This window comes from Myxocyprinus asiaticus, chromosome 40 (genome assembly GCF_019703515.2).
Source record: "Myxocyprinus asiaticus isolate MX2 ecotype Aquarium Trade chromosome 40, UBuf_Myxa_2, whole genome shotgun sequence".
Lineage (NCBI taxonomy): Eukaryota > Metazoa > Chordata > Actinopteri > Cypriniformes > Catostomidae > Myxocyprinus > Myxocyprinus asiaticus.
In genome coordinates, this window is record NC_059383.1 from 33,917,009 (window position 1) to 33,941,136 (window position 24,128).

The window sequence follows — 24,128 nt, forward strand, 5'->3', positions numbered from 1 at the left end:
GATACTTTCGGCTCACTTGTCGACTCTTGTGCTCTTTAGGTCCCGCACTCAGGTCTTTTGCATCGAAAGATACCGCTCAATTTGATTGCACTTGAACAAGCTTGTGAATGTAGTAGCCATGTAATGCAAATGGTAAAATATCACCATACAAGTCATGTGCTATAGTAAAAGTGTTTTGATGTCCTAAGACAGTAATGTGTGAGGAACATGCTGAAAATTATGTCAATGAATGCTTATGAACTGATAATCTGCCATTTAATTCTTGATTTGTGTGAAAGGGAATAAAAGTAATTGGTGTTGTAGCACCTCTAGTGTTCATTTCAACACCGATACATATAATTTGCCACATAAAATTCATTTTGCAAAGAATTTAGGTATAGTAACATGTTTATATAAGACCAGGTAGTATTTTAGTCCCTAGATATGGCTCGGGTTCCTCCAATGTAAATCTATGGATTTTTTTATTTTATTTTAATTAATTTTTTTACCCAATTTATCTTTCGGCAGGGAAAAATTGCATATAATAGCACACTTCTTTTCTACAAGATGTACAGTTTATATGAATCATGTCTGTAGCGCATATGTGGGACGAGTTATACGCCAAAGTATGTATGAGTCATAGTAATGCTTATCTTAGCACCAGTAATCAAAATATTTGTCAGAAATAAGAGCCCATTTAACTGTTAAATAACATTATAACATTGTATAACATTATTATAAATACTATACTCTCCCTCTTATTGCCTTCAGATATTATAGACATTTTTATTCTATAAAGATATTTTAACACTGATGACTGTGAATGACTGAGCAGAAATTTTTTTCTCTATTCTCTATTTGTTGCACGAGGAATAGCTGGGATGAAAGAGCTTGCAATGATTCACATCTGGACAAAATATTGTACTAAGAGTGAATGTAACCCAGTAGATGCACATGAGATCATTAGCCCCACAGGATGCTAAGCAATTCAGCTTCCCACTTCTGTGCATAATCCAGTTTTATTAATTAGCTTGTGCAAGATGTCTAATAATACACCACAGAAAGAGTACACTTAGGGAAAAAATCACCCACAACACAAATGTTAAGACAAATAGTCATTTTAAATCACCTTTATTTATTTATTTATTTTTACCCAAAATTGACTATTTGGTCACTTTTAGACATATTTAAGCCACATTTAGAATGTCTGAATGTCATTGCATTACATACTATACAAGCATCAAACCAATTCGCATCTGTCACAAAATTATGTTAGACCACTTCTCAGAACTAACTTCACTTTTCTGAGACATTTTTGCAATTATTTTTAACCAAGTGGTATTAAGGTCATTTTTAGTGGACATATGAAGCCACAGGTGTAGTTTATGGCATTATGGACATGCTCCACTAATTTGTGACAACCAGAAAGTGTCCAAATACTGTTTGTCTTAATTTAAACTATATGTCTGTTTTATAATTTGAAACCCAACAAACCTCTTTTTGTGAGATGTTTTGCTTGAAAGGTGTGTTTTCTTTCAAATAAATGTCATTGGTTTTATATTTTGTCATATAATGCAAAGACATTTATACATTTTTAATTGCGGTTTAAGTGTCCAAATACTTTTTGGGACACTGTATATGAATGTAATATATTTTATTCCATTACAGCAGCAATTGTATATTTTCTGATATGAAAGATACAGCTGATTTAAAACGACCTTCAATGTCTCATCTGTTGCAGTCTTGTCCTGCGAGACCTTTGCATATGCCAGAGTCTCCTTTGGCCCTCAGCACATGTGATCAAGCGCTTATGCTCTGTGGTCCGTCTCTGTGAGCTATTACCTTGTGTTCATAAATTACGCAACATTTCGCCCCAAAACTAAAGTTACACAAGCATTCTGGACCTTGTAAGGGAACAGTTGGTATGCCAGCTAATCCAGGCAAAACTCTGGCTGAAAGCAGAGTTTAATTTGGTTAACTTTGAGAGCTTTATATAATGACCTCACTACAAAATGCGCAATACTGAATAGTCTTCATATGAATGTTGTCCGTTTGATTTGAACTTCCCTATACACAGATTTTCAACTTGTAAATCATAACTTTTATTGTAGTACAGTCACAACATATGTGCCCAGGAAACCAAAGCTTAATGTCACCTTAATAATATAAAAGTGTGAAACAGACTGTCAAAATGGGTTTCTTTATACACATACACATATTTTATACATGAACTGGGCTAATTACTTCCTTCTTTGGCTTTGGACCAATGCAACTGAAAAAACATTTACTACATTTATTGTTACTACTGTGAAATTGTAACAAATTATGGAATCCCCTTCACACAGTAGCCAATTAGAATTTTTCAGAATCACTCTAAGTCATTTTGTTAATTCTTTATGCCAATGGTGTCAAATAACAAATGAACATAGTTTTATTGTAGTTGAAATAACTGCACATTTGTTTAGAAGATCCACTAATATTTTTGATGGTTTTACAGTAGTAACAATAACTGTAGTACAGTAGCTATGGTATTTTGGTGTAAACTATGGTTATTGTGATAAAATTTAGAAAGGGAAGGTGTGGATAACCATTTAATTTCATACTGTTAGTGCTGTACTCTATCTGTTGTGTGTAAATAAGTGGTTAAAATTATGGCTGAAATTGCATCCTCCTAAATTTGCATGGAAACCTCACTGTTGAATTTACTACAGCTCTTGATTTTTGAGTTTGGTTTGGGTGAGACTAGATTCAAAATCATTGTTTAAAATGGGAAAATGTAATGTTTTAAACCGACACATGCAATCACAGCAGGGCAGCAGGGTAGCAGGTGGACTTGGTCTGAATTTCATAAATTCATTCAGTTTTCACCAGATGTGCCTATCTTCCTTTGTCCACTATACTGGCACACAACTGTCCAGCATGCACACATCGTTATCACTATTATCATCACCACCAAACCAAAACCTTATTTTCTTTAAATCAGTTTGTTGCAACCGGAAACAGTTTGAAAACCTAGAAAAGGGGTTGATGTTTGGGAAATGAAATTAAATCAATTGCATAGATGACATTTAAAGATAAAATCCAAATATTTTATGTTTAAATATTTTGTTTTATTTTATTTTAATTAGTTTATATTTTATTTTCATTTTATGCATTAAGGAACATCAGTTAAAGTATGGGGACATTAATTAATCCGTAAATTTTGCCACAGTCAATAAAGTACACTTTCTCACATTTCTCGCAAATGATGTCAGAGCACTCACAAGAACAGCTTTATTTTGGGAAAGCTATCAGTTCAAAGCCAGTGCTTACGGTGTTATTAAGGAGCCTTTCTCTCATGGTTGAAAGAATGAGATTAAATTGAGTTTTAAAGACCTGAAAGAGTAGTTAGTCATATCTCTAGCTTGTTTTTATCTCTTATACTAAAGATTCAATATTTACACTTATTTAGGGGTTAAATTTGGTAACACTTTACAATAAGGTTATATTCATTAACATTATTTAACAAAATTAGTTACAATGAACAACCATGAACAATACTTGCACAACACTTATTTATCTTTGTTAATGTTAAAGGAATATCCCGAGTTCAGTACAAGTTTAGCTCAATCAACAGCGTTAGTGATATATTGATTACTACAAATATTAATTTTGACTCATCCCTCCTTTTCTTAAAAAAAAAAAAAAAAAAAGTAAATATCTGGGTTATTGTGAGACACTTACAATGGGGAATGGGCACCAATCCCTATACATTAAAATACTCACTGTTTCAAAAGTATAGCCACAAGACGTAAACAATATTGTGGTAAAATGATTTTAGTGTGATAAAATTGCTTACCTTTTCTGTGTAATGTTAAATCCAATTTTACAACTTCATTGCCATGACAACATGATGCCGTAATCCTTAAAACAACCGTAAAAATTATTAAATAACTTTACAACTTAAATAATAGGCCTTCATATGTTTTAACAGAAGAATGAATGTAAGTGTTTTTATAAAATTATAAGCTTCACTTCACTTCACTTTAAACTCACCGACAATTTGTCACATTCGCTTTTTTTTTAAAGGTGCAGTATGTAAAAATTTTCATGTAATATTCATCTTTTTTTGCCAATATGTGAACGGCTTGTAACGCAACTTAAAAAATGAGCCCTTCCTGGACTTCCAAGGTTGCCTATTAAAGCCTGTAGACTGATTTTCATGCGAAGGGAGCGAGTCGGTTTTGCCGGGAAAATCCAAAGGACGTGACGTTTATGCACGCTCCCGAGAGCCTTGTCTCAGTGCTTCTCTTCCGCTATGGTTGTGGGGATCAAAACCGACCCTGAATTGGCATTCTTCTTATTGGACAGGTAAACTTACATAACTGCAAAACATGTGAAATATAGTGCCATAAGTATTGATCTGTGTAATTTTAGCTAACTTGATCTTGCCTGCTAACGCTGACGAATTACAAGCTACCTTGCTTTGTAACGTTCAAATAATTCTCTTTATACTAAAAGTCAGGTATACAGGATAAATTTAAGCAAATACGCTGGTTTCTTGATCGTAGTACAACATATGATATACAAAACATACATTAGTGCAACATAACAGTGCAGTGCAACCGTAAACTGTCTGGTATAGTTCTGTAGTATGTGTGTATCAGTATGCTATGTTAGCTGATAAGTAGTTCAAAGTTTGTAGTAAAACAATCATAACTGTGTAATTTTAATTATGCTACCTCATCTGTCAGCATGATGCTGGTGAATCACGTTCAGTCTCTTTGTACATTACATCATTGTTTTGGCCGATGCTCGCTTGCTCGCGTCCCTATGGAGTGTGTGCACGAGCTCGAGCACGAGCAACAATTAGCTGGCTGCAGTTCACTTAACGGCCACAGGTGTCATTAATAACAAGGGTTTCTGAATCTTACATACTGCACCTTTAAGAAAAGGAGGGAGGAGTCAATTTTTTTTCTTTCTTTCTTTTTTTTTTCTTCTTTTTTTTTCTTTCTTTTGTGGTTATTAACATTATGCCACAAATGCTGGTGATTGAGCTTAACTTGTATTGAATCTGGCATAATTCCAACATATCCTAATTCATTTTTAAAATGTAGTATTTGTTAACATTAGTAATGCATTATGAACTAATATGAACTAACAATGAACAATTGTGGGTTTTTTTTCAATAAATTAACATCAGCCAAGATTAATAAATGCTGTTAAAAACATTAGCCTATTCATTTATGATACCTAATGCATTAACTATTGTTAAAAAATAGAATGTTATTGTAAAGTGTTACCTAAAATTATTTGGTCATACTGCCCACCTCTAATAGATTTATAATAAATAGATGGCCATAAAGATTTTAGTCTTTTCATAATAGCCCTACCATTTCAATTCACACCTTTCCATAATATAAATGTAAACACGCCATCCCCAAAAGCTTTACATATCCCTTATTTGCTTCGGCAACATCACGTTCAAATAGCATTCCGTTGGCACCCTTCTCAGACTTGAAACATATCCATGCAGCGCATTATGGAAATGAAGCGTACGTGCACTGACTGAACTGTTCGTGACGCGCGCCGACAGAGCCACACGGACCGCGGCCCGCGCCCAATCCCGACAGTAGATGGCAGCAGCCCAAGAAACCCTATGCCGTCTGGTTCACCACAGCTCTGCCTCTCTCAGTTGTGCAGCAGCACTCGCACTGGAGGCAGGACGTCAAATGAAACAGAAGAGCCGCCTGCTGCTGCTCCTCTCGAGTTTTACGCGTAGCCTGTCCTCCGCACCCGGAGACAGCACGTTTTGAAACCGCCATGGAAGACAAATCCAACTCGTTCTCAAGCAACAAAGAGGAGAAAGCGGACGGGAATAATGTGTTGCAGAGGCAAGACTCGATCTTGAAGAACAGCATGGGGAGCCAGAACATGAAGGACCACGGCAACTCAGTGGGTGTCAAGGGGGACCGGGAGGAAACCATGGTCGGTTTTGACGATTTAGACGCTGCGTCGAGGCAATATGGGTTTATGCAGCGGCAATTTGGAGCGATGATGCAGCCCGGGGTGAATAAGTTCTCCTTGCGGATGTTCGGGAGTCAGAAAGCTGTGGAGAAGGAGCAGGAGAGAGTCCAGACGGCTGGATATTGGATCATTCACCCTTATAGTGATTTTAGGTAAGAAGTGTGGAAAGTCACCTTCCACGGCGCATGCCTTCACGCACACCACAATTAAACGGGCTCTGCTTGTGCTGTCCAAACACATGCTCATCCATGCGTATCAGAGGTGCTTTTGCCATAATGTTCCGTGGCGTTTTGGAGAGACAAAGCCGGAAGGCACGCAATGCCCTTGGCATGAGTAGGGGTGAATGTCATCTTGGTGAATAAACGACACAGGACGTGCCATCATTGGGAATTATGGTGTTGCATACAGTAGATATGTGGTGCGCGCTGTGAATGATGCACCACTGTTTGGCATTAACACATAGCTGTCAATGAGGGTGGCTATAAGATCACAAATGATGGAAAATCTATAGACTGTTCTGTGGCATACACACTCGGATTACTCTATTGTTTTAGCTCGTGGTACTGTACGATGCCGTGTGGTTCTCACCAGGTAACAACCCATGCCAATTTTAGCTCTGGGACAGTTGATCTAAAGCAGTTTAACGCTAATCGCGTTAGTCAGGTGAATGAAAGGGATTTGCAAACCCAATGGCCCCCAGAAAAATGTTTCATGGTCAATATATCTTGCTTAACTGAGATGGAAAAATATAATACATTTCAAATAAGACTAGGATACTAGGGACAAAAGCTTTGAGGCTTTACATTTTAACCTGCAGTAAATAGGTAGTTACGAGGTGGTTAATGTGAATTATTACATAACCAACACACTCATAATTTTCAAAAGTAATTTCATTTTCCCTGTACACCATTGGGAGTTGGTTAGTCCACTTGAGGTTTTAAAGTCTCCAGTTAGTTTCTCACTCATTATGCCTGGATGGATGGATGGATAGATGGATATATTTAGTCTTTGAGGTGGGCAAAAAGACAAATATTGTACATGTCTGTCTGTAAGAATGAAACAGACTATGCTGAAGAATTTCAGATTTTTTCTAAATATATATACTGTATATATGCATGTGTATACACACACACACACACACACACACACACACACACACACACACACACACACATACATACAATTTATAATATATAAAATTGTATAGATTTATGTTATACATATGTAGGCCTAGATATGTATCCTATATGACATTAAAACCCCAATCAGAAGTTTATTTTATTTGTAAACGTATGAAATGAGAGGGGGAAATAGAGAAAAGCATGTGCTTGAAAATTGAGGCTTGTTTTACGCATAGATGATAGAATTATCGTTTCAGGTGCATCTCAAATACTATATATGCTGAAAGCACCGTAACGTTTACACGCTCTCTCTCTCTCTCTCTCTCTCTCTCTCTCTCTCTCTCTCTCTCTCTCTCTCTCTCTCTCTCTCTCTCTCTCTCCCTTTGCCGTTGTGCGCGCGGATAGGTGACAAGGAACCTCACGTGCTCGTTTTGCCCTGGCAACTCTGCAGGAGCGCAGCACGCAGATTTCTTTGCAAACACTAGTTTCACTTCCCATCTGGCCCTTAACGCGCCGCTCTCCATGGTACTGAAATCAACAGCTCCTCGCGGTACATGCGGAACAGGGTCATTAGCTCGACTCCCACCTGTCTTACTGTTTTATTTATTCGATGTTCTTGATGTACTTGTATTGTGTATGAAATTTAATAGCAAAACACATCAGATAGCCTATTTCATTCCCCACGCAAAGGTGCTACCCAAGTCATTGAGATCCTAACCAATCCAGGATGCTGCTTGCATGGAAGAGAACTGCTACTAGCTACTATTTGACTTTTAGATTATGCTTTTATGCATTACAATCATTATGTGTACTGTACACATATTACATGGACAATCTCCCTAGAGCATCCTGGGGTTAAGTGTCTTGCTCAAGGGCACAATGGTGATGGTTCATGGATTCATGGGCTGTTTTTTAGAGGGCAACAGTGGCAGTCATGGCACACTTGGTGTCCTAGGTGGGATATGACCAAAAGGGGGAAAAAACTTAGAAGTTCTACATTTAGGCATAAGATATGTTAGTCTAATGGTACAGTTTTTGTTTAGCATGCAATGAGAGCCGGGTTCAATTCCCGACATACTGAATTATTTAAATAAACTAAGCTAAAAATTGAAACAGCACTTGACTGCCAGTGATCAACATGCATTTTTGTTGTAAGGGGAAAGAAGTTGTGACATTTTGATAATAAATTATTTTGTGCTCAATCTGGGACAATTTGCCAGTTTGGAAGGACAAGAGGCTAGGTAGATGTTGCATTTTCAGTTTATATCAAATTATCTGAGCGAGATGAGACTTTTGAAATTGTGGATTTTGACAAATCTAAATTGCCATGATGCATTTGCATGCATCAAACCTTCTGGGGTTCAAACCTACAACCTTGCAGTTTCAGCCCAGGTCTTTAACTACTAGGTTGCACCACCCATCGAACAGATCAGAACAGATTGTGTAAAGCCTTCAAACATCAGAGCAGGGGTAAGAGAAGGTGAGATCATATTAGATGTCCAACACACACTGAATGAGCTTAACATCGCTCTGAGCCCTTATTTTTTATAGATAAAATACTTTCTCTTATCACTTAATTAATTTGAAGAGACAACTATAAATAAGTCATTCATTGATTGATTTGCCCAAAAAGTGTGAACACTGAGGGTGTGTGGCACTATCAAACATTGCTCTGTTTGTTTGAGAGTCCCAACTATTCCAACACAGCAACATTGGCTCAACCAAAAGCATGGACCTGGACTATCTGTTTGCCTGTTCAAAATAGTAATATTTTTGCAATTCTGTTAGGTAATGTTAGTGGCACATGAATTACACACTTCTGGAAAGACTTTGAGTGGTGGATCGCCTTTTATTTATTTTTATTTTTTTTCTATTTATAGAAAAAAATATTTGGGAAAAAAAGTAATCAATGCATTATATGTCCAGTTGATGAGCAGGTTAAAGGCTTCAAGTCTCCATTTGAATGTATTTGATTGGCTAATACCTTCATTGCATTCTTAGATGACCATGCTTCAGTTCTGCAGGTGGTACACCTGATTTTGAGCCTTTGATCAGCCTTGCCAAATGGGCTTTACATCAAAGAAAGAAACATAGAGGGTGAAAACAGGGGAGAATAGAAGATATGGATAGGAAGAGGTTGATAGCAAGAAAAATAGAGTGATTTGAAAGGGAGAAAATGCATGACAGGCAAAGAAAAAAAAAAAAAACAGTGCAAGTGTGCTTTTGACAGTCATCACTGCCTTTAATGGCCGAAAGCCTGGACCGTGTGACTATTCTACACCTCCATAACACACTGACGCACTGGATACACTTGGCAGACTTGAAAGTTTTCTGCTCTTTTACAATGACATTCCTTTTCTCACCCACACATGGAACTGCTCTTTTGTACCTCTGTTATTTTTCAATATGTCAGAATAACAGTTACAGGGTGTTGGTTCAACTAGGGGTACTTTTAGAGAGAAAACACCCTTAAAACACACTTTTTAAACTCTCAATTTAATTTAATTTGTCTACTTACAATGTCCAACATGCAGTGTATATAACTGCTTAACAGGAGAAATCTGTCTTTTTTTATTTTATTTTTCTGAACCAACAAATGTCATTCTCACATCTCAAATCTTCCACTTTCATTCTGCTGCAGAAATTACATTTTAATTGATTATTTTTAAATAAACAGCACACTCCTTTCTCTTTCTAAGGATAATTTCATATCAATGGTAGCATTTTATATATATTAAATAAAGTTTATAAACTTAAAAAAAGTGTTTTTACTCTTTGTTTGGATAATCATTGTTAAACAAAATTAATAATTAATATTTTCGTGATCGATTTTCAATTCAGTCTTTTATAAAATAATATATATTATTTTAAAAGGCATAATATATACAGTGTGTGTGTGTATATATATATATATATATATATATATATATATATATATATATATATATATATATACACACACACACACACACACACACACACACTACTAGCCAAAAGTTTTGAAACACTTTCTCATTCTTTATTATAATTTGTTTTTTTCACATTTTAGAATAATATTAAAGTCATCAAAACTATGGAATAACATAAATGGAACTATGGGAATTATGTTGTGACTAAACAAAATCCAAAATAAATCAAAACTGTGTTATATTTTAGCATCTTCAAAGTAGTCACCCTTTGCCTAGAATTTGCAGACATGTACTCTTGACATTTTCTCAACCAACTTCTTGAGGTATCACCCTGGGATGCTTTTTAAACAGTATTGAAGGAGTTCCCATCTATGTTGGGCACTTATTGGCTGTTTTTTCTTTATTATTTGGTCCAAGTCATCAATTTCAAAAACTTTTTTATTTTTTTATTAAAATTTTAGTTTTATAATGAAATAAATTAATATGGTGGCACAATTATATTTTTTGTCTACAAAACTAATTTCAAACATTTAAGCATACGCCTTCAGATCAAAAGATTTTTAAGACCATGAGAAACATTTCAATCAAGTGTTTCAAAACTTTTGACCGGTAGTGTATATATATAGATAGATAGATAGATAGATAGATATACATACAGATCTATAGATATACCTATCAGCCACAACATTAAAACCACCTGCCTAATATTGTGTATGTCCCCCTCGTGCCGCCAAAACAGCGCCAACCCACATCTCAAACCAGCAATCATACCATGCTTCAAATCACTGAGATCACATTTTTCCTCATTCTGATGGTTGATGTGAACATTAACTGAAGCTTCTGACCCATATCTGCATGATTTTATGCACTACACTGCTGCCACACAATTGGCTGGTAAGATAATTGCATGGATGATTGTTGGTGCCAGATAGGCTGGTTTGAGTATTTCTGTAACTGCTGATCTCCTGGGATTTTCACGCTCAACAGTCTCTAGAATTTACTCCGAATGGTGCAAAAAACAAAAAACATCCAGTGAGGGGTAGTTCTGTGGACGGAAACGCCTTGTTGAGGAGAGAGGTCAACAGAGAATGGCCAGACTGTTTCGAACTGACAAAGTCTACGGTAACTCAGATAACCTCTCTGTACAATTGTGGTGAAAAGAATAGCATCTCAGAATGATATTCTGAGATGCGGGTTGGCGCTGTTGTTTCAGCACGAGGGGGACCTTCACAATATTAGATAGGTGGTTTTAATGTTGTGGCTGATCAGTGTATATAGCGTCAGTCACCATTCGCTTTCAAAGCATCTTTTTCTATACAATGAAAGTTAATTGAAACTGAAGCCGTCATTCTGTCTAGACTCTCCTTTTGTTTCATGGAAGAAAGAAAGTCGAATGGGTTTGGCGGAAACATCATGAGGAATTTTCATGTGTTTTTAATCTTTTTATCAAAAATCAACTCCTAGGACATAAAAGTTGAAGCTACTGTTGTAGAAATTTGAAATGGTTCCCCACTGGTAAACAGAGTCATGAGTTGATAATGTCGTAACAAAGCAAGCAACATCATGTGAGTGACACCAACATTCCCATGTGCTGTTTTGGTTCTGAAGCGTCAAAGGAAACCCAATATCCAGAGATATCTCAATGCAGAGGGTGTTTAAAAATTAATAGGAGGTTAGTAAGATTCATTATTCATTGTTTTCAAAAAAGGGCTCATGCTTGACTTCATGGGGCCTGAGCCCCTTTGTCATCGGCTCTTGTCACGCGTGAGTCAGTTGTATGTTTCTTTTATCGGTCCTCCATGTTGCATATCATCTGTCTCATGCTTTCCCCATTTGTCCATCTTCGGAAAACAGCCTTTGCTCTTTTCATAATACGTCACTGGGGAAAGGCAAATCTGAATGATCACCAAGGATAGTGTCTCCTTCCCACAATTTCTTTAGCGTTTCAGGTGACTGAGTTTTTGTTTTTTTGGTTTTTTTTCTTCTTTGTAGCAGGATTCATCAGGTAACAGATGAGCTTGGGTCATATCTATGGCTTATAAATTAATCACACAGGTTGTCGAAAAACAGGATTTGTATGTGAGCAGATTCCACACCAAACAGCCTCTGATTCCTAAACCCAGATTAACCTCTATTTTTAGGGGCATGCAAGTTTGTCTTGCATTATTGATGCTTTTTGCTGTTGTTTTTGGAGGCTTGTCTCAAAGATGTGTCCCAATGTCTAATGAAGGTCTTTGTGAGAGTGTGTCTCACTTTTTCCAAACCGATGCCCCCTGGTGCTCTTAAAATAGCCTAACACCGTTTTTTTTTTCTTCTCACGTATAATGCAGAACGCCAGGTTTATTAATGCAGTATGACTGCAGAGCACCTCAAACAGGCCACACAGTAGGTTAAATGTTCAGTTCACCCAAAATAATAATTCTGTCATCATTTACTCACTCATGTTGTTCCAAACACATATGACTTTCTTTCCTCTGTTAATGGATTTTTTGAAAAAAAGATGCAATAGAAGTAATAGGAACATCTCCTTTCATGTTTTGCTGTGAAGGCGTATGGGTTTGGGACAACATGATGGTGATTATATAATGAGAGAAATAAAATTTTTGGGTGGACTATCCCTTTACCAGTAATTTGTGTCTTTGATGACCATCTTTTAATAGTTAATACCATGAAGAACCAAGTTCCACACTGTGTTGAAGCTCTTGTAGAAGCAGAGGTAAACAAAAAAGAGCATTAGAGCATTTATATCGCTTGTGCTGGGGTTGTGTCCTTTATGCTAGTCTTTAGTATTCACCAGTGGGACAGATGGTCACATGGCAACCATCCCACCTCTGACAATGCAGTCTGTCTGTCATTCGGTCGTCAAGGCTACAGTTACAAAAGCAAAATGAATTGTCAAGCCCCTTTTAATACAAACGCCTCCATTTACTCAATATGCAATTCTTTCACAAACCTAGCCATACTGCAACCAACACAATCAACTGCATCAAAAAATAAATCCATACATTATGGTTCAGACTTGAGAGTGTATGCTATTTAGAAGTTGTTGCTTAAAGAACATAAACAAAATATGATATCGTTGTTGAGGGTGTTTTAATAAAAATGGCTAATATTTATTCAAAAATAACTGACACAAATCAGGTTAAAGTGTTGGCATCTATGGCCATGTCCAAGTTTGAAATCTCCACTTTCACTTTTGTAACGTCATCGTTTTCCAAAGTATGCAGTTATGGAGAGTGTTTTCGAAAGTCTCGGTTTTCACTGGAGGAAAATGCCATTCCACTGTATGGCATAAACAGCTAAATTAATCTTTTTTCAAGCAAAAATTTTGTAGGTATAATCAGTCCTGCTTGACCCGCTCCGAGTGGGATTCGAACCGGTGTCAGCCGTCATGGGAGGCGGGCACGCTAATGAGGAGGCTAAAGACTACAGCCTCTAGTTTGAGTCGCTAGTGCGCCTCTTGACGCCAGGGGAGTGAGGTTTACAAACACTGCACAACTTCCATGTACCAGCTGGCTCCCATTACATAGGCCACGTCCACACTAACCTGTTTAAGTTTAAAACCTATGTTTTCAGTTTCCTAACGCCACTGTTTTCCAAAGTAAGCAGTTATGAAGTGCGTTTTTGAAATTCTTCATGTTTGGTGGAGAAAATGTAGCGAAATGAATGCATTTTCAAACTAAAACATATTAATTTGGAAGTGGACTATGTTCTGGTTTACAACAGCAAGACACCAAAACATTGCTATGGTTATTGCTATATCAGTCATGACCATTTTAGGTGTGACTGCAATGTTTTGTACACACTTAAAATGACAATTTAAGGGATTCAATCCTACATTTAAATGCATCTGTCACTCCCAAAACTCTGCAGTGTGTACGTGGCTTTAGACACCTCCCTGAAGTAAAAATAACCGATGTGGATATTATTAAACAAATATAGCCGTTTACACCAAAGCCCAGACAATTACTTGATACTGGATTGGTAGATATTTATAAAGCAAGGCTGGAGAGCTTTTTTCATTTGCAGGGATCTATTACAACCAAGTGCATCAGCCACATCGGAGGCACCAGCCAGGGGGTTTTAGCATGAGATAGGATTCTTGAAAGCATCTATTTTAGTTCGTGGATGTACGCCGTTATCAGTAGCTGGGACATTTTGTGTGGTTCTCTTGGTCAGCCCGGCGCCCGTCAAAATACGTCTGGCTTACAAGACACAGGAGCAACATTAATGCAATTACAGCATGTGTGCGTGTGCACTCTGAGGTCTGAAAATTTCAGTGTCGCAAAGAGCTATCGTGGTATAGAAAGCTGACTCATGTCTGTTCACAGTAGACATTAAATAGTAGCTATTTTTCACATTGTGCTGAGGAAGCTTTCTTCACATTGTAGGTGGTATGAATAATTCCACCAATGTAGCTGTGTTCACTAATTACTTGTGTTTGGTTTGGCTTGATTAGATTAGATTGGATTAGCAGTTTTATAGGATAAGAGACTTCTCGAATTCTAGAATAGATTCATTTATGACAGGGCTTTTTTACATGTAACAGTATGTAAAGGATCTAGTCTGTAGCCAGTTCAGGCACTGGTCTGGTCTAACACAGCAGAAAAACACTGGGTGACATGAAAATGGAGGCTGACCGATGTTTCATTTCATCTTGACCAGTAAATATCAAAACAGCCTACAAATAATACAGCTGTAAGGAAAGAAGGGGTGATTTTGACAGCATTTTCAGTCAGAACAAATTAGCATCAGGGATGATAAATGATTACTTTTAGTCCTGCATTTTCTATTTAAAGGGGTAGTCATTCAAAGATGAAAAATCTGTCATCAACAGATCATCATAATTAAAATTTCTGTCATTAACACCCACATTTTGTTGAAAACCAGTACGACTTATACTCTTCTGCTAAGTATGTTGATGTTAGGCAGAAAGTTAGCCTTAGTCATCATTCACTTTCATTGAATAAAAAAAAAAAAAATGCCAAAAGTGAATGCTGACTGAGGCTAAATTGAGGGTGAGAGTGAGGAAATTATGACAGAATTTTCATAATTAATATTCACCACCCCACCCCCCCAAAAAATAAACAAAAAAATAAAAATAAACAAATAAACAAAAAACAAAACAAAGCAAAAAATAAATAAATGATTAAATAAATAAATAAATGCAAAATTATAAATGCAGAATTATCTTCATTGTCTGTTCAGAATAAATATGCTGTCTTTAAAGCAATTTAATATGCAATAATTCCAAATCCAGCTGTTTGTTTCATCAATTCAAGTCTTTTTAGCAAAGGATGTCTTGTTACATAACTAATGAAGGTTTGAAATTATAATGTGATTCTTCTCGCTGGAAGGGCTGTGCACTGCATCTCCTGCCAAGCAGCTGAAAATCTCTCACATCAGAATCAGAATGAGATTTATTGCCATAGTGCTCAAATAAAGAGGGAGAATGAAAGAAATAGGACAGAGGAATATGGTTAAGACAAAATGAAGACTGTTGGACAGCAGAATATAATCATGAATTGAAGCTTTATAATAATTTTTGGAGCCATTCAACGTGTCATTGTATAACACTTTATTAGCACTGTGTTCAAACCAGGTGCGATAAGGCAAAGCAGTACCTGATAATGGTTATGTCTTCCTTTGGTAATCTAAGTTTCTGTCCTTGCGAGACATTATGTCATTTACTTGGATTCTATTTCTGTTCTGTTGCCTTTGTGTAGACTTGCCCACAGTGAAATCTCTTTGTTTTAATTGGCTGTGGAGTTGTCACATTATTCAGTGTTTTCACTTTCAGTGTGTACATTGACAAATTATTGCCAAACCTGGTTAGGACACGGAGTTAGGATAGGTTTAAGATCTAGGTTAGTTATGGTAATGTTGTACACTGTAAAAAATAAAAAGTTGAGTAAACTTAAAAAAGTAAGGCAACCAGCTGCAAAGCATTTTTGAGTTTACTCAACTTCAGGCAAATTAGTTTTAGCAACTTAACAACAAGTTGGATTGTAAGTTCCATGAACTTAATACAATAAGTTCAGCAAACTAAAAAATATCAATGATCATTAAGTTCAATAAACCTGAATTATAGCTGTCCATAATTTTCAATATTCTTGAAAATAATACAATATAAAATCTTTTTAAGTAGATCTATATTTCAACATAAGATCATGTATCAGCCCCACCAATAGACCAAATAGTTGGTCTAAATTAAATGGTTAAATGGAGTAGGTTACAAGTAATTCAAACTTTTAAAAGTTGAATCAGCTTCATAAATAAAGAAATTTAATCAAAGCAAACACTAAACACCCTGATGGTGACTTTAAACAAAACACAACTTTTTACAGCAAAGCATATTATAACACATAAAAATCAAAAACATCTATTAAATCAAAACAGATTATTTACAAATTATTTATATGTCCTCATAAGTAGGCACGCTTTGACCAAACACACTTAAATAATTTTCAAAATCAAAATCAAAAGTCAAAATCAAAGGTTTAAATTCCCACATATTTCCTGATTTTACATGGTAGAGCCTGGCTTTATAGACTTACAACAGTAAAATGTAAACTTCCATTTCACAGAGGTGCACAAAGTTTCAAATGGGGGGGGGGGGGGGGGTCAGTGATCAAACTGAGCATGCACAAAAGCCTGTATGTTTTACCTTCACCACCAAACTTGATATTGTATGTGCTCACTGTTTAAAAATGTAAGTTACTCTGACTTAAATGGCATAACATTTGACTTAATTGATTGTTTTAAGTAAACTAACTTTTTTCAGCATTAGATAGTACAATCAACTTTTAAAATTGAGCTTATCTGACAAAATTAAAGTTGGATTTAGATTAAACCCTGCAAGGGTTGATCTATGAACTATCACCACTGTGCCCATAATCAAGACATTTAACTTTAAGTTACTACAGTCCCTAACCCAAGTGTAAAGTGTTGCTTCGGATAAAAATGTTAGATATGTAGCTAGTTAGCTAGCTAAGTAGACAATGTGAACACTGTCTCTGCATTATTTTCCTCATTAAAGTTCAGTCATTATTTTCAATGAGATTATGATGCAGTATTCATAAAATTTGTCCAGTGAACGAATTGTAATTTCTGGACTCAAAAGGCCACTAATGGTATAGCGTTACCAACCGCCTTCAAGCAGTGTCCGCCTTTCCATTCACCTCTGTGGTGATTCCATTCATATGTTTTCAAACACAAGCTTATTCCTGCACATTCAAGTGCTGCTGTCTCAGCAATTACAGCCTGTACCTTTAATTAGCTTTCTGTGTATCTTACAAGTAAAGCAGAATGTCACACACAGATGCTGGTAAACACACTACATGGCACATACTGTAAGCATGAGCAACCCTCTCATGTTACGATCTCCCTTTTTCATTTTCTGTCCTGTCCTGTGGCTTCTTGCCTTCTCATCCAGAGAGCCATACTGCGCTGTCAGAGAGCAGCAATTCAGCAGCAAGTGTTGGTGGTGATATCAAAAGCGACAGGGAAATGAGCTCTAGTGCATCATATGTGGACTGCAGGCATGAGCTGTACTGAGCTGAAGGTAGTCCATTAGACAGCACCCAGAGAAACATTGCCGATATCTGAGCGCATTTGGAATTATGGCATTCCAGCAGAAAAGAGCAGGAATTGAATCTTTCCAGTTCGGCTACATCACATCATCTTGGTGAATAGGCCTAGTATTGTTTGCTTTCAGAAATAGAATCATAATGAAATGAAATTTAAAATGCTTTTCTCTTCTAGTTGAGCTAAAGGAACTTTCTGGTGAAGCTGGTTGGCCAAGGAAGCCTTGCTAGTTAAGTTGGTTAAGAAACCTTTTGGAGACACCAGCACACCAGCATTCAAAACACAGCATATGCTGGTCCTTTCAACAGTGTTTTATTCTGATCTTTGCTAACAGAGCAAATGCTTTCACCTTCAAGTGGTTCCACTTTAACATGTTGCTGTTTGTCTTCCCCTGCAGGTTCTACTGGGACTTGATAATGCTCATCATGATGATGGGGAATCTTATTATCATTCCTGTGGGAATAACCTTCTTTTCCGAGCAAACCACCACCACCTGGCTCATCTTCAACGTGGCCTCGGACACAATCTTCCTGGTGGACCTGGTCATGAACTTCCGAACAGGGATTGTGAATGAGGAGAGCTCAGAAATCATCCTGGACCCAAAGGTCATTAAGATGAACTACCTGAAGAGCTGGTTCGTAGTGGACTTCCTCTCCTCCATCCCGGTGGATTATATCTTTCTAATAGTGGAGAAAGGTTTTGATTCGGAGGTCTATAAGACGGCACGAGCACTACGTATTGTACGGTTCACCAAAATCCTCAGCTTGCTACGTCTTCTCAGGCTTTCACGCCTCATCAGATACATCCACCAGTGGGAGGAGGTGAGGGGACAGAGTGTGTGTGTATGTGTGTGTGATGCAAACTATGACGCAAATGGCCTTTAGTAACACATCTTGTATTTGGTAGCTTCAAATATAAAACACACTTGGGCACGAGCGAGAGTTATTTGACATTGTAAGTGTTTGTGTGTACATATGTGAGACAATCAACCCAAGGCATTGTGAGCTCAGGTGTTGTTCAGCAGCACAGGTCCTATCTCAGAGACTTCTGACGCATGCTCTTCAGAGGTGGAGAGACATATTTTGGGGTTAAGTAAGCATATCTGCCACTTAGCCTCTCAAGAGCTGCATCGGTAAGAGGAACCAGCCTCTTCAACACGGCTAGTGCAGTGGAGAAGAACTATTTACTGCCTCTGTATTCATGCTAGAGCACTTTACTCCCACCTCTGTCTGAGACACCCCAAGCTAAAGTATAGAACATTAATCTTCAAGTGACGCATTTGGTTTGCACGCCCTCCCCAACTGTTTCACTAGAGCGTTGTTGCTTTAAAAGCACTTAAGGTCACTTTCATCAGAAAAGTATTGCATGCTTCCCTTCAAACCTACTATTATCTTCAGCCATTTGTGAAATATATGATGACTTATGTTACGAAACGTATTGTTAGAAAACACTGCAGATTTCCATAGTATCTCAATTGTTTATCCTAGACACTTATGAGATTAGATGGAGTGCAAATTGAGAGCTTTAAATTAATATTCTAGGTTCAATAGAAGTTTATTGTAGAAATTCAATAGCATTTGTGGCATTTAGACTCATCCCTTCTTTTCTTTAAAAAAAAAGAAGCAAAAAATTAGATTACAGTGAGGCACTTACAGGGGCCAATCTCTGGAGGGTTTATAGGCAGAAATGTGAAGCTTAAAATTTTATAAATGCACTTACATTTAGACTTCTGTTACATTTATACTTGTCCTCCGGCAGTCTGGACACCCTTTTTTATCCCCCTCCAGCTGAAACACTGAAACATAGAATAGTTGTTAGAGATAATTTACCACAGGTGTCAATCCTTACCGTTCTTCCTCTCCTGGCCTCGTTCTCCACAGACGTCGTCGGCCATGCCCACATCACCACATGCCCCCATCGCCCGCCCGACCGGGGAGCCATCTGGCCTGTCACTAATGGAGCTCTTGGGATGGCCTGCAGATTCACCAGCTGACATTCATGGCACGCCGCACACCACCTGCGGACATCGCCGCGAATGCCCGGCAAATTAAAACGGGCCATTAGACGATTTAGTGTTTTTCCTTGCCCTAAGTGACCTGCCATTAGATTATGATGAGCCGTCTGGAATCGAATTTCCTGACGGCTCTTCTGTATTAACAATTGTGTTGTATCCTCCTTTGTCTGAGCATTCTGCATCACTCGATACAACTGATCCTTAATAATAGGGGTATGAGAGTGCAATGTCTGGCTGGAGGCAATGAACATCAATCACTTTCACTCGCACCCACACACTGATACACTTTGTTACAGGACCCATCCACACAAATTCCCCTCACTGATGTTGTAAATTCCAGCTAATTCGTACCCAAAATTATGGATGGGTGAGGCGGGGAGTAACTGCCGCCTCTATTCTATGCTTTTGCCATTTGAATTGAATAGTGATGGGCACTAAGGGGTAATCGTGAATATCCCCATGCACACACCTTAACTTCACTCGTTGGCTTGTGTCCAAATCCTCGGATTGAACCAAGCTTTGGTGAATGGAGGTTTGATTATAACCTGAACCCACCAAGGCTTGATAGGTACTCCCCTTAATACTCACAGGTATCCATATGCTCCTGCTCGATCGGGGGCAGCCTGTGGCACGTCAGGGACCCGGACCAATGTCTCCACCTCCATCGTGGGACATCGGTCCTGGAAATGCCCAGGTTCCTCGCAGCTCCCACAGACTGACCCAGACTTCAAGTCCACACCCGTGGCAGCAGATTCACCAGCCTGTGGGGGAGAGTGGAGAGGGTTAGGGGAACCCAGCGAAATGAACAGCCCACGGGACCGGAGATCTGGTTTTGGGGTAGGAACTCCCTGTTTCCTTGAAACAGGAACAGGATGAGAGAAAGGAGAGAGGGAGGGAGGAGAGAGAGAGGGAAATTGAGAGAGAGAAGAAGAAGAGGGCTCGCCAGCCCCTGAATATGCTGCCATATGGTCCTCAGCCAGCTGGACCACCCCATCCATTGATGTTGATCGGTGGCACTGGACCCACTCCGCTATCCCTTTTGGTAGCCAGGCGATGAACTGCTTTAGTACTACCAAATTGAGTAGCTCCTTGGCATCATGATCTTCAGCCAGCATCCACCTTCGGCAGGCGTCACAGAGCTGATGGGAGAAGGCGGACCCGTTGCAAGATGGCTCTTTTCAGATCCTCATACACCAGGAGGTTGTTGACCGGAAGCTGATGGGCTGTGAGTTGGGTTTCCCTAGTCAGCAGTGGCAGTAGGCGGACCGCCCACTGGGAGTTCAGCCATGTGCACGCCTCGGCTGTCCACTCGAACAGCTCGATGTGAGCCTCAGGGTCATCTTGCGGTCCCATCTTAGCGAGCGTGGCTGTAGTCGCGGCTGGGGTCACGGTGGAAGATCCCTCCTGGAGTACTAAGCTACAAAACACCTGCCACCTGCAGGGCCTGATGTTGAGCCTGGTAGATGCCGGTGAGGGTCTTGTAGATTTCGGCCAGTGGAGAGGACTCCATGATGACATTTCCTTCCTCCAAACAATCCCCGGTTTTGGCACCACTGTGACAAGGTTCTTTAACACTCTGAAGGAGGAAGTGGGAGCCAGGTGAACAATAAATTGGGAGTCTTTTATTTACAACACTCTTTCAGTGCAATGGATAAACAAATGGCTTTTCAGCCCAAACAGAATCACACACCGTCACCATTGTGCATCTCTTTCTCTGTCCTCCAGCAGTGTGGACACCCTTTTTATCCCCCTCCAGCTCTCACCGAAACACAGAACAGCTGTTAGAGATAATTTCCCACGGGTAATGTGGGAAATTCCCACAGGTAATTTCCAACGGTAATTTTCCTTACCGTTCTTCCTCTCCCGGCCACGCCCACATCACCACATGTGGTAAATAACAAATTCAATCTAATGAGCTTATTCATAATAAAATATTCCTTTAAGTTTCTTGCATCTCAGGTTTTTTATTGAGAAAAAGATCAACACATGCCTCCTCCAGATTTCAAAACAAACTCAAACATTTCTCATCAAATTCTTCCGAGACCAAATTATCTGACTCCATCCACACTGATTTTATAGATTTATACTATAGGCTTACTGTTCTTTATTCAACAATTGTCTCATTTGTTTCTATTTGAACTCCAAAGGAATTTTAGGAGACATTTCTGAGACAAAGTTGATTCTTAATCCAATAAAACATAATCCAGAACTGAAAAAAGAAAATTTGAAACAGCTGAGCAATGACATACTGTTTACGAACATTTAGACACCTGCCATGTTGCTGGGGGAGGCGATTAGAGGTACATTTAAAAATGAGGATGTTCAAAACTACATGTAAAACGTCATGGTTACTTGCGTAACCTCCGTTCCCTGATGGAGGGAACAAGATGTTGTGTTGATGTAGTGACACTAGGGGTCACTCTTGGGAGCCTGAGACACCTCTGGTCTTTGATAAAAGGCCAATGAAAATTGGCGAGTTGTATTTGCATGCCACTCAACCGGACATATGGGTATAAAAGGAGCTGGTATGCAACCACTCATTCAGGTTTTATGCTGAGGAGCCGAGACAAGGTCCAGCCATTTCAGCGGGTAGTTCAGCATTGTGGCAGGAGGGACACAACGTCTTGTTCCCTCCATCAGGGAACGGAGGTTACGCAAATAACCATGATGTTCCCTATCTGTCACTCACTCGACGTTGTGTCGATGTAGTGACACTAGGGGTCCCTATACAAAACGCCACAACTGGCTGAACTGTGTTACGTGAACTGGCGGTGTGTGGTGGGCAGACCACTGTGTGCCTCGTAGCCAGCACACCAGGTCGACACATAACCTCCCCCAAAATAGTTATAGTTAGAGTGTCGAACGGACCTTTGGGGACAAGTCGACTACCCAAAAGATAGAGACAGGCTAACCCAGTCGTGGCCTCTTTTCCCCTTCTGTTTTTCCACTCCCAAAAAAAGAAGGGGGATTATCCAACTGGGTCGCCAAGTCTAGTCGGGGGGTGTCCCTCCCAAGGGGAGGACACTGTGGAGACCACACCTTGCCCAAAGAGAGGGGGGGATATTTAAGTGGAAAAATACGTCACATGGTCTTTCCGACCATGTGGAGGGTCTTCAAGGTAGCTCCTACCCAACGGGGGAGGAGTTACTACAAACATGGAGACTGGGGCAGAGGGGCTCTGCCCAAGGAAGATGCAGTTTGCCAACAGGGAAACAAATTAGCGGAAGATATGTATCGCATGGGGTTAGCCTTACAGGGAACCGCCACATGCGGAGCACCTACCCCAGAACAGGATTCTTAGTTAGCACATGTACTGGGCCGGCAGCGAGTCTCTCCAAAAACTCGACGGCCACAGGGCTCGGAGGAAGTCAACCAGGGAACAAAGCTTGTGAACACTACTCGGAATTAATGTCTTCAGCTCAAAAGGAGGTGGAAGGCGCTATGTGCAAGCGATACACCCGGCCGGCTATCCCGGGCTTATCCGCTTGTATTGCGTGCCGCTACCTGGGACGAAACCGGTTCCACCTGAAGGTTATAGAACCTTGCAAAGGTGTTGGGTGTTGCCCAGCCTGCTGCTCTGCAAATGTCTGTTAGAGAGGCACCCCTGGCCAGGGCCCAGGAGGCCGCTACACCCCTGGTAGAATGGGCTCATAGCCCTACTGGGGGCGGCATGTCCTGGGCATGATATGCCATAGTTATGGCATCAATAAGCCAGTGGGTGATCCTCTGCTTGGAGACAGCACTTCCTTTCCACTGTGCACCAAAGCAGACAAAGAGCTGCTCATAGATCCTAAAGCTCTGCGTGCAATCCAAATAGATGTGTATAGCGCTCACCGGACACAGCAAAGACAGGGCTGGGTCTGCCTCCTCCTGGGGCAGCACTTGCGGGTTCACCACCTGGTCCCTAAAAGGGGTCGTGGGAACCTTGGGCACATAGCCCGATCGGGGTCTCAGTATCACGTGAGAGTAGCCCAGACCAAACTCCAGGCACGTTTCGCTGACAGAGAACGCTTGCAGGTCTCCGACCCTCTTGATGGAAGTGAGCGCAATCAGGAGGGCAGTCTTCAAGGAGAGTGCCATAAGCTCAGCTGACTGCAAAGGCTCAAAGGGGGCTCTCTGTAGACCCTGAAGAACTACAGAGAGGTCCCATGAGGGAACGAGGCGCTGACTGGAGGGATTCAGCCTCCTGGCACCTCTTAGGAACCTGATGATCAGGTCGTGCTTCCCTAAGGACTTACCGTCGACTGCGTTGTGGTGTGCTGCTATGGCAGCAACATACACCTTCAAGGTGGAAGGGGACAGCCTCCCTTCCAACCTCTCCTGCAGGAAGGAAAGCACTGATCCGACTGCGCATCTCTGGGGGTCTTCCCGTCGGGAAGAACACCACTTAAAGGCATACAGGTGCCTCATAGAGGGGGCCCTAGCCTGAGTGATCGTGTCTACCCCATACAGGGGCCAGACATGGAGATTCCAGAGGTCTGGTCACGGGTGTAAGAAGGTCCTTCCTCAGGG

At 39.7% G+C, this 24,128-nt stretch overlaps 1 protein-coding gene across 2 annotated transcripts in view; it reads left to right on the forward strand.

Annotated features, from left to right (window-relative positions):
• The first annotated feature begins 5,532 nt into the window (after positions 1-5,532).
• The window catches only part of LOC127430769 (potassium/sodium hyperpolarization-activated cyclic nucleotide-gated channel 1-like), a 150,688-nt gene continuing 132,092 nt past the window's right edge, over positions 5,533-24,128 (forward strand). For both annotated transcript variants that reach the window (XM_051680815.1, XM_051680816.1), the window contains exons 1-2: positions 5,533-6,137; positions 18,000-18,423. In XM_051680815.1, the coding sequence (XP_051536775.1) occupies positions 5,782-6,137; positions 18,000-18,423 (780 nt within the window). In that variant the 5' untranslated portion in view covers positions 5,533-5,781. The remainder of the gene's footprint in view (positions 6,138-17,999; positions 18,424-24,128) is intronic.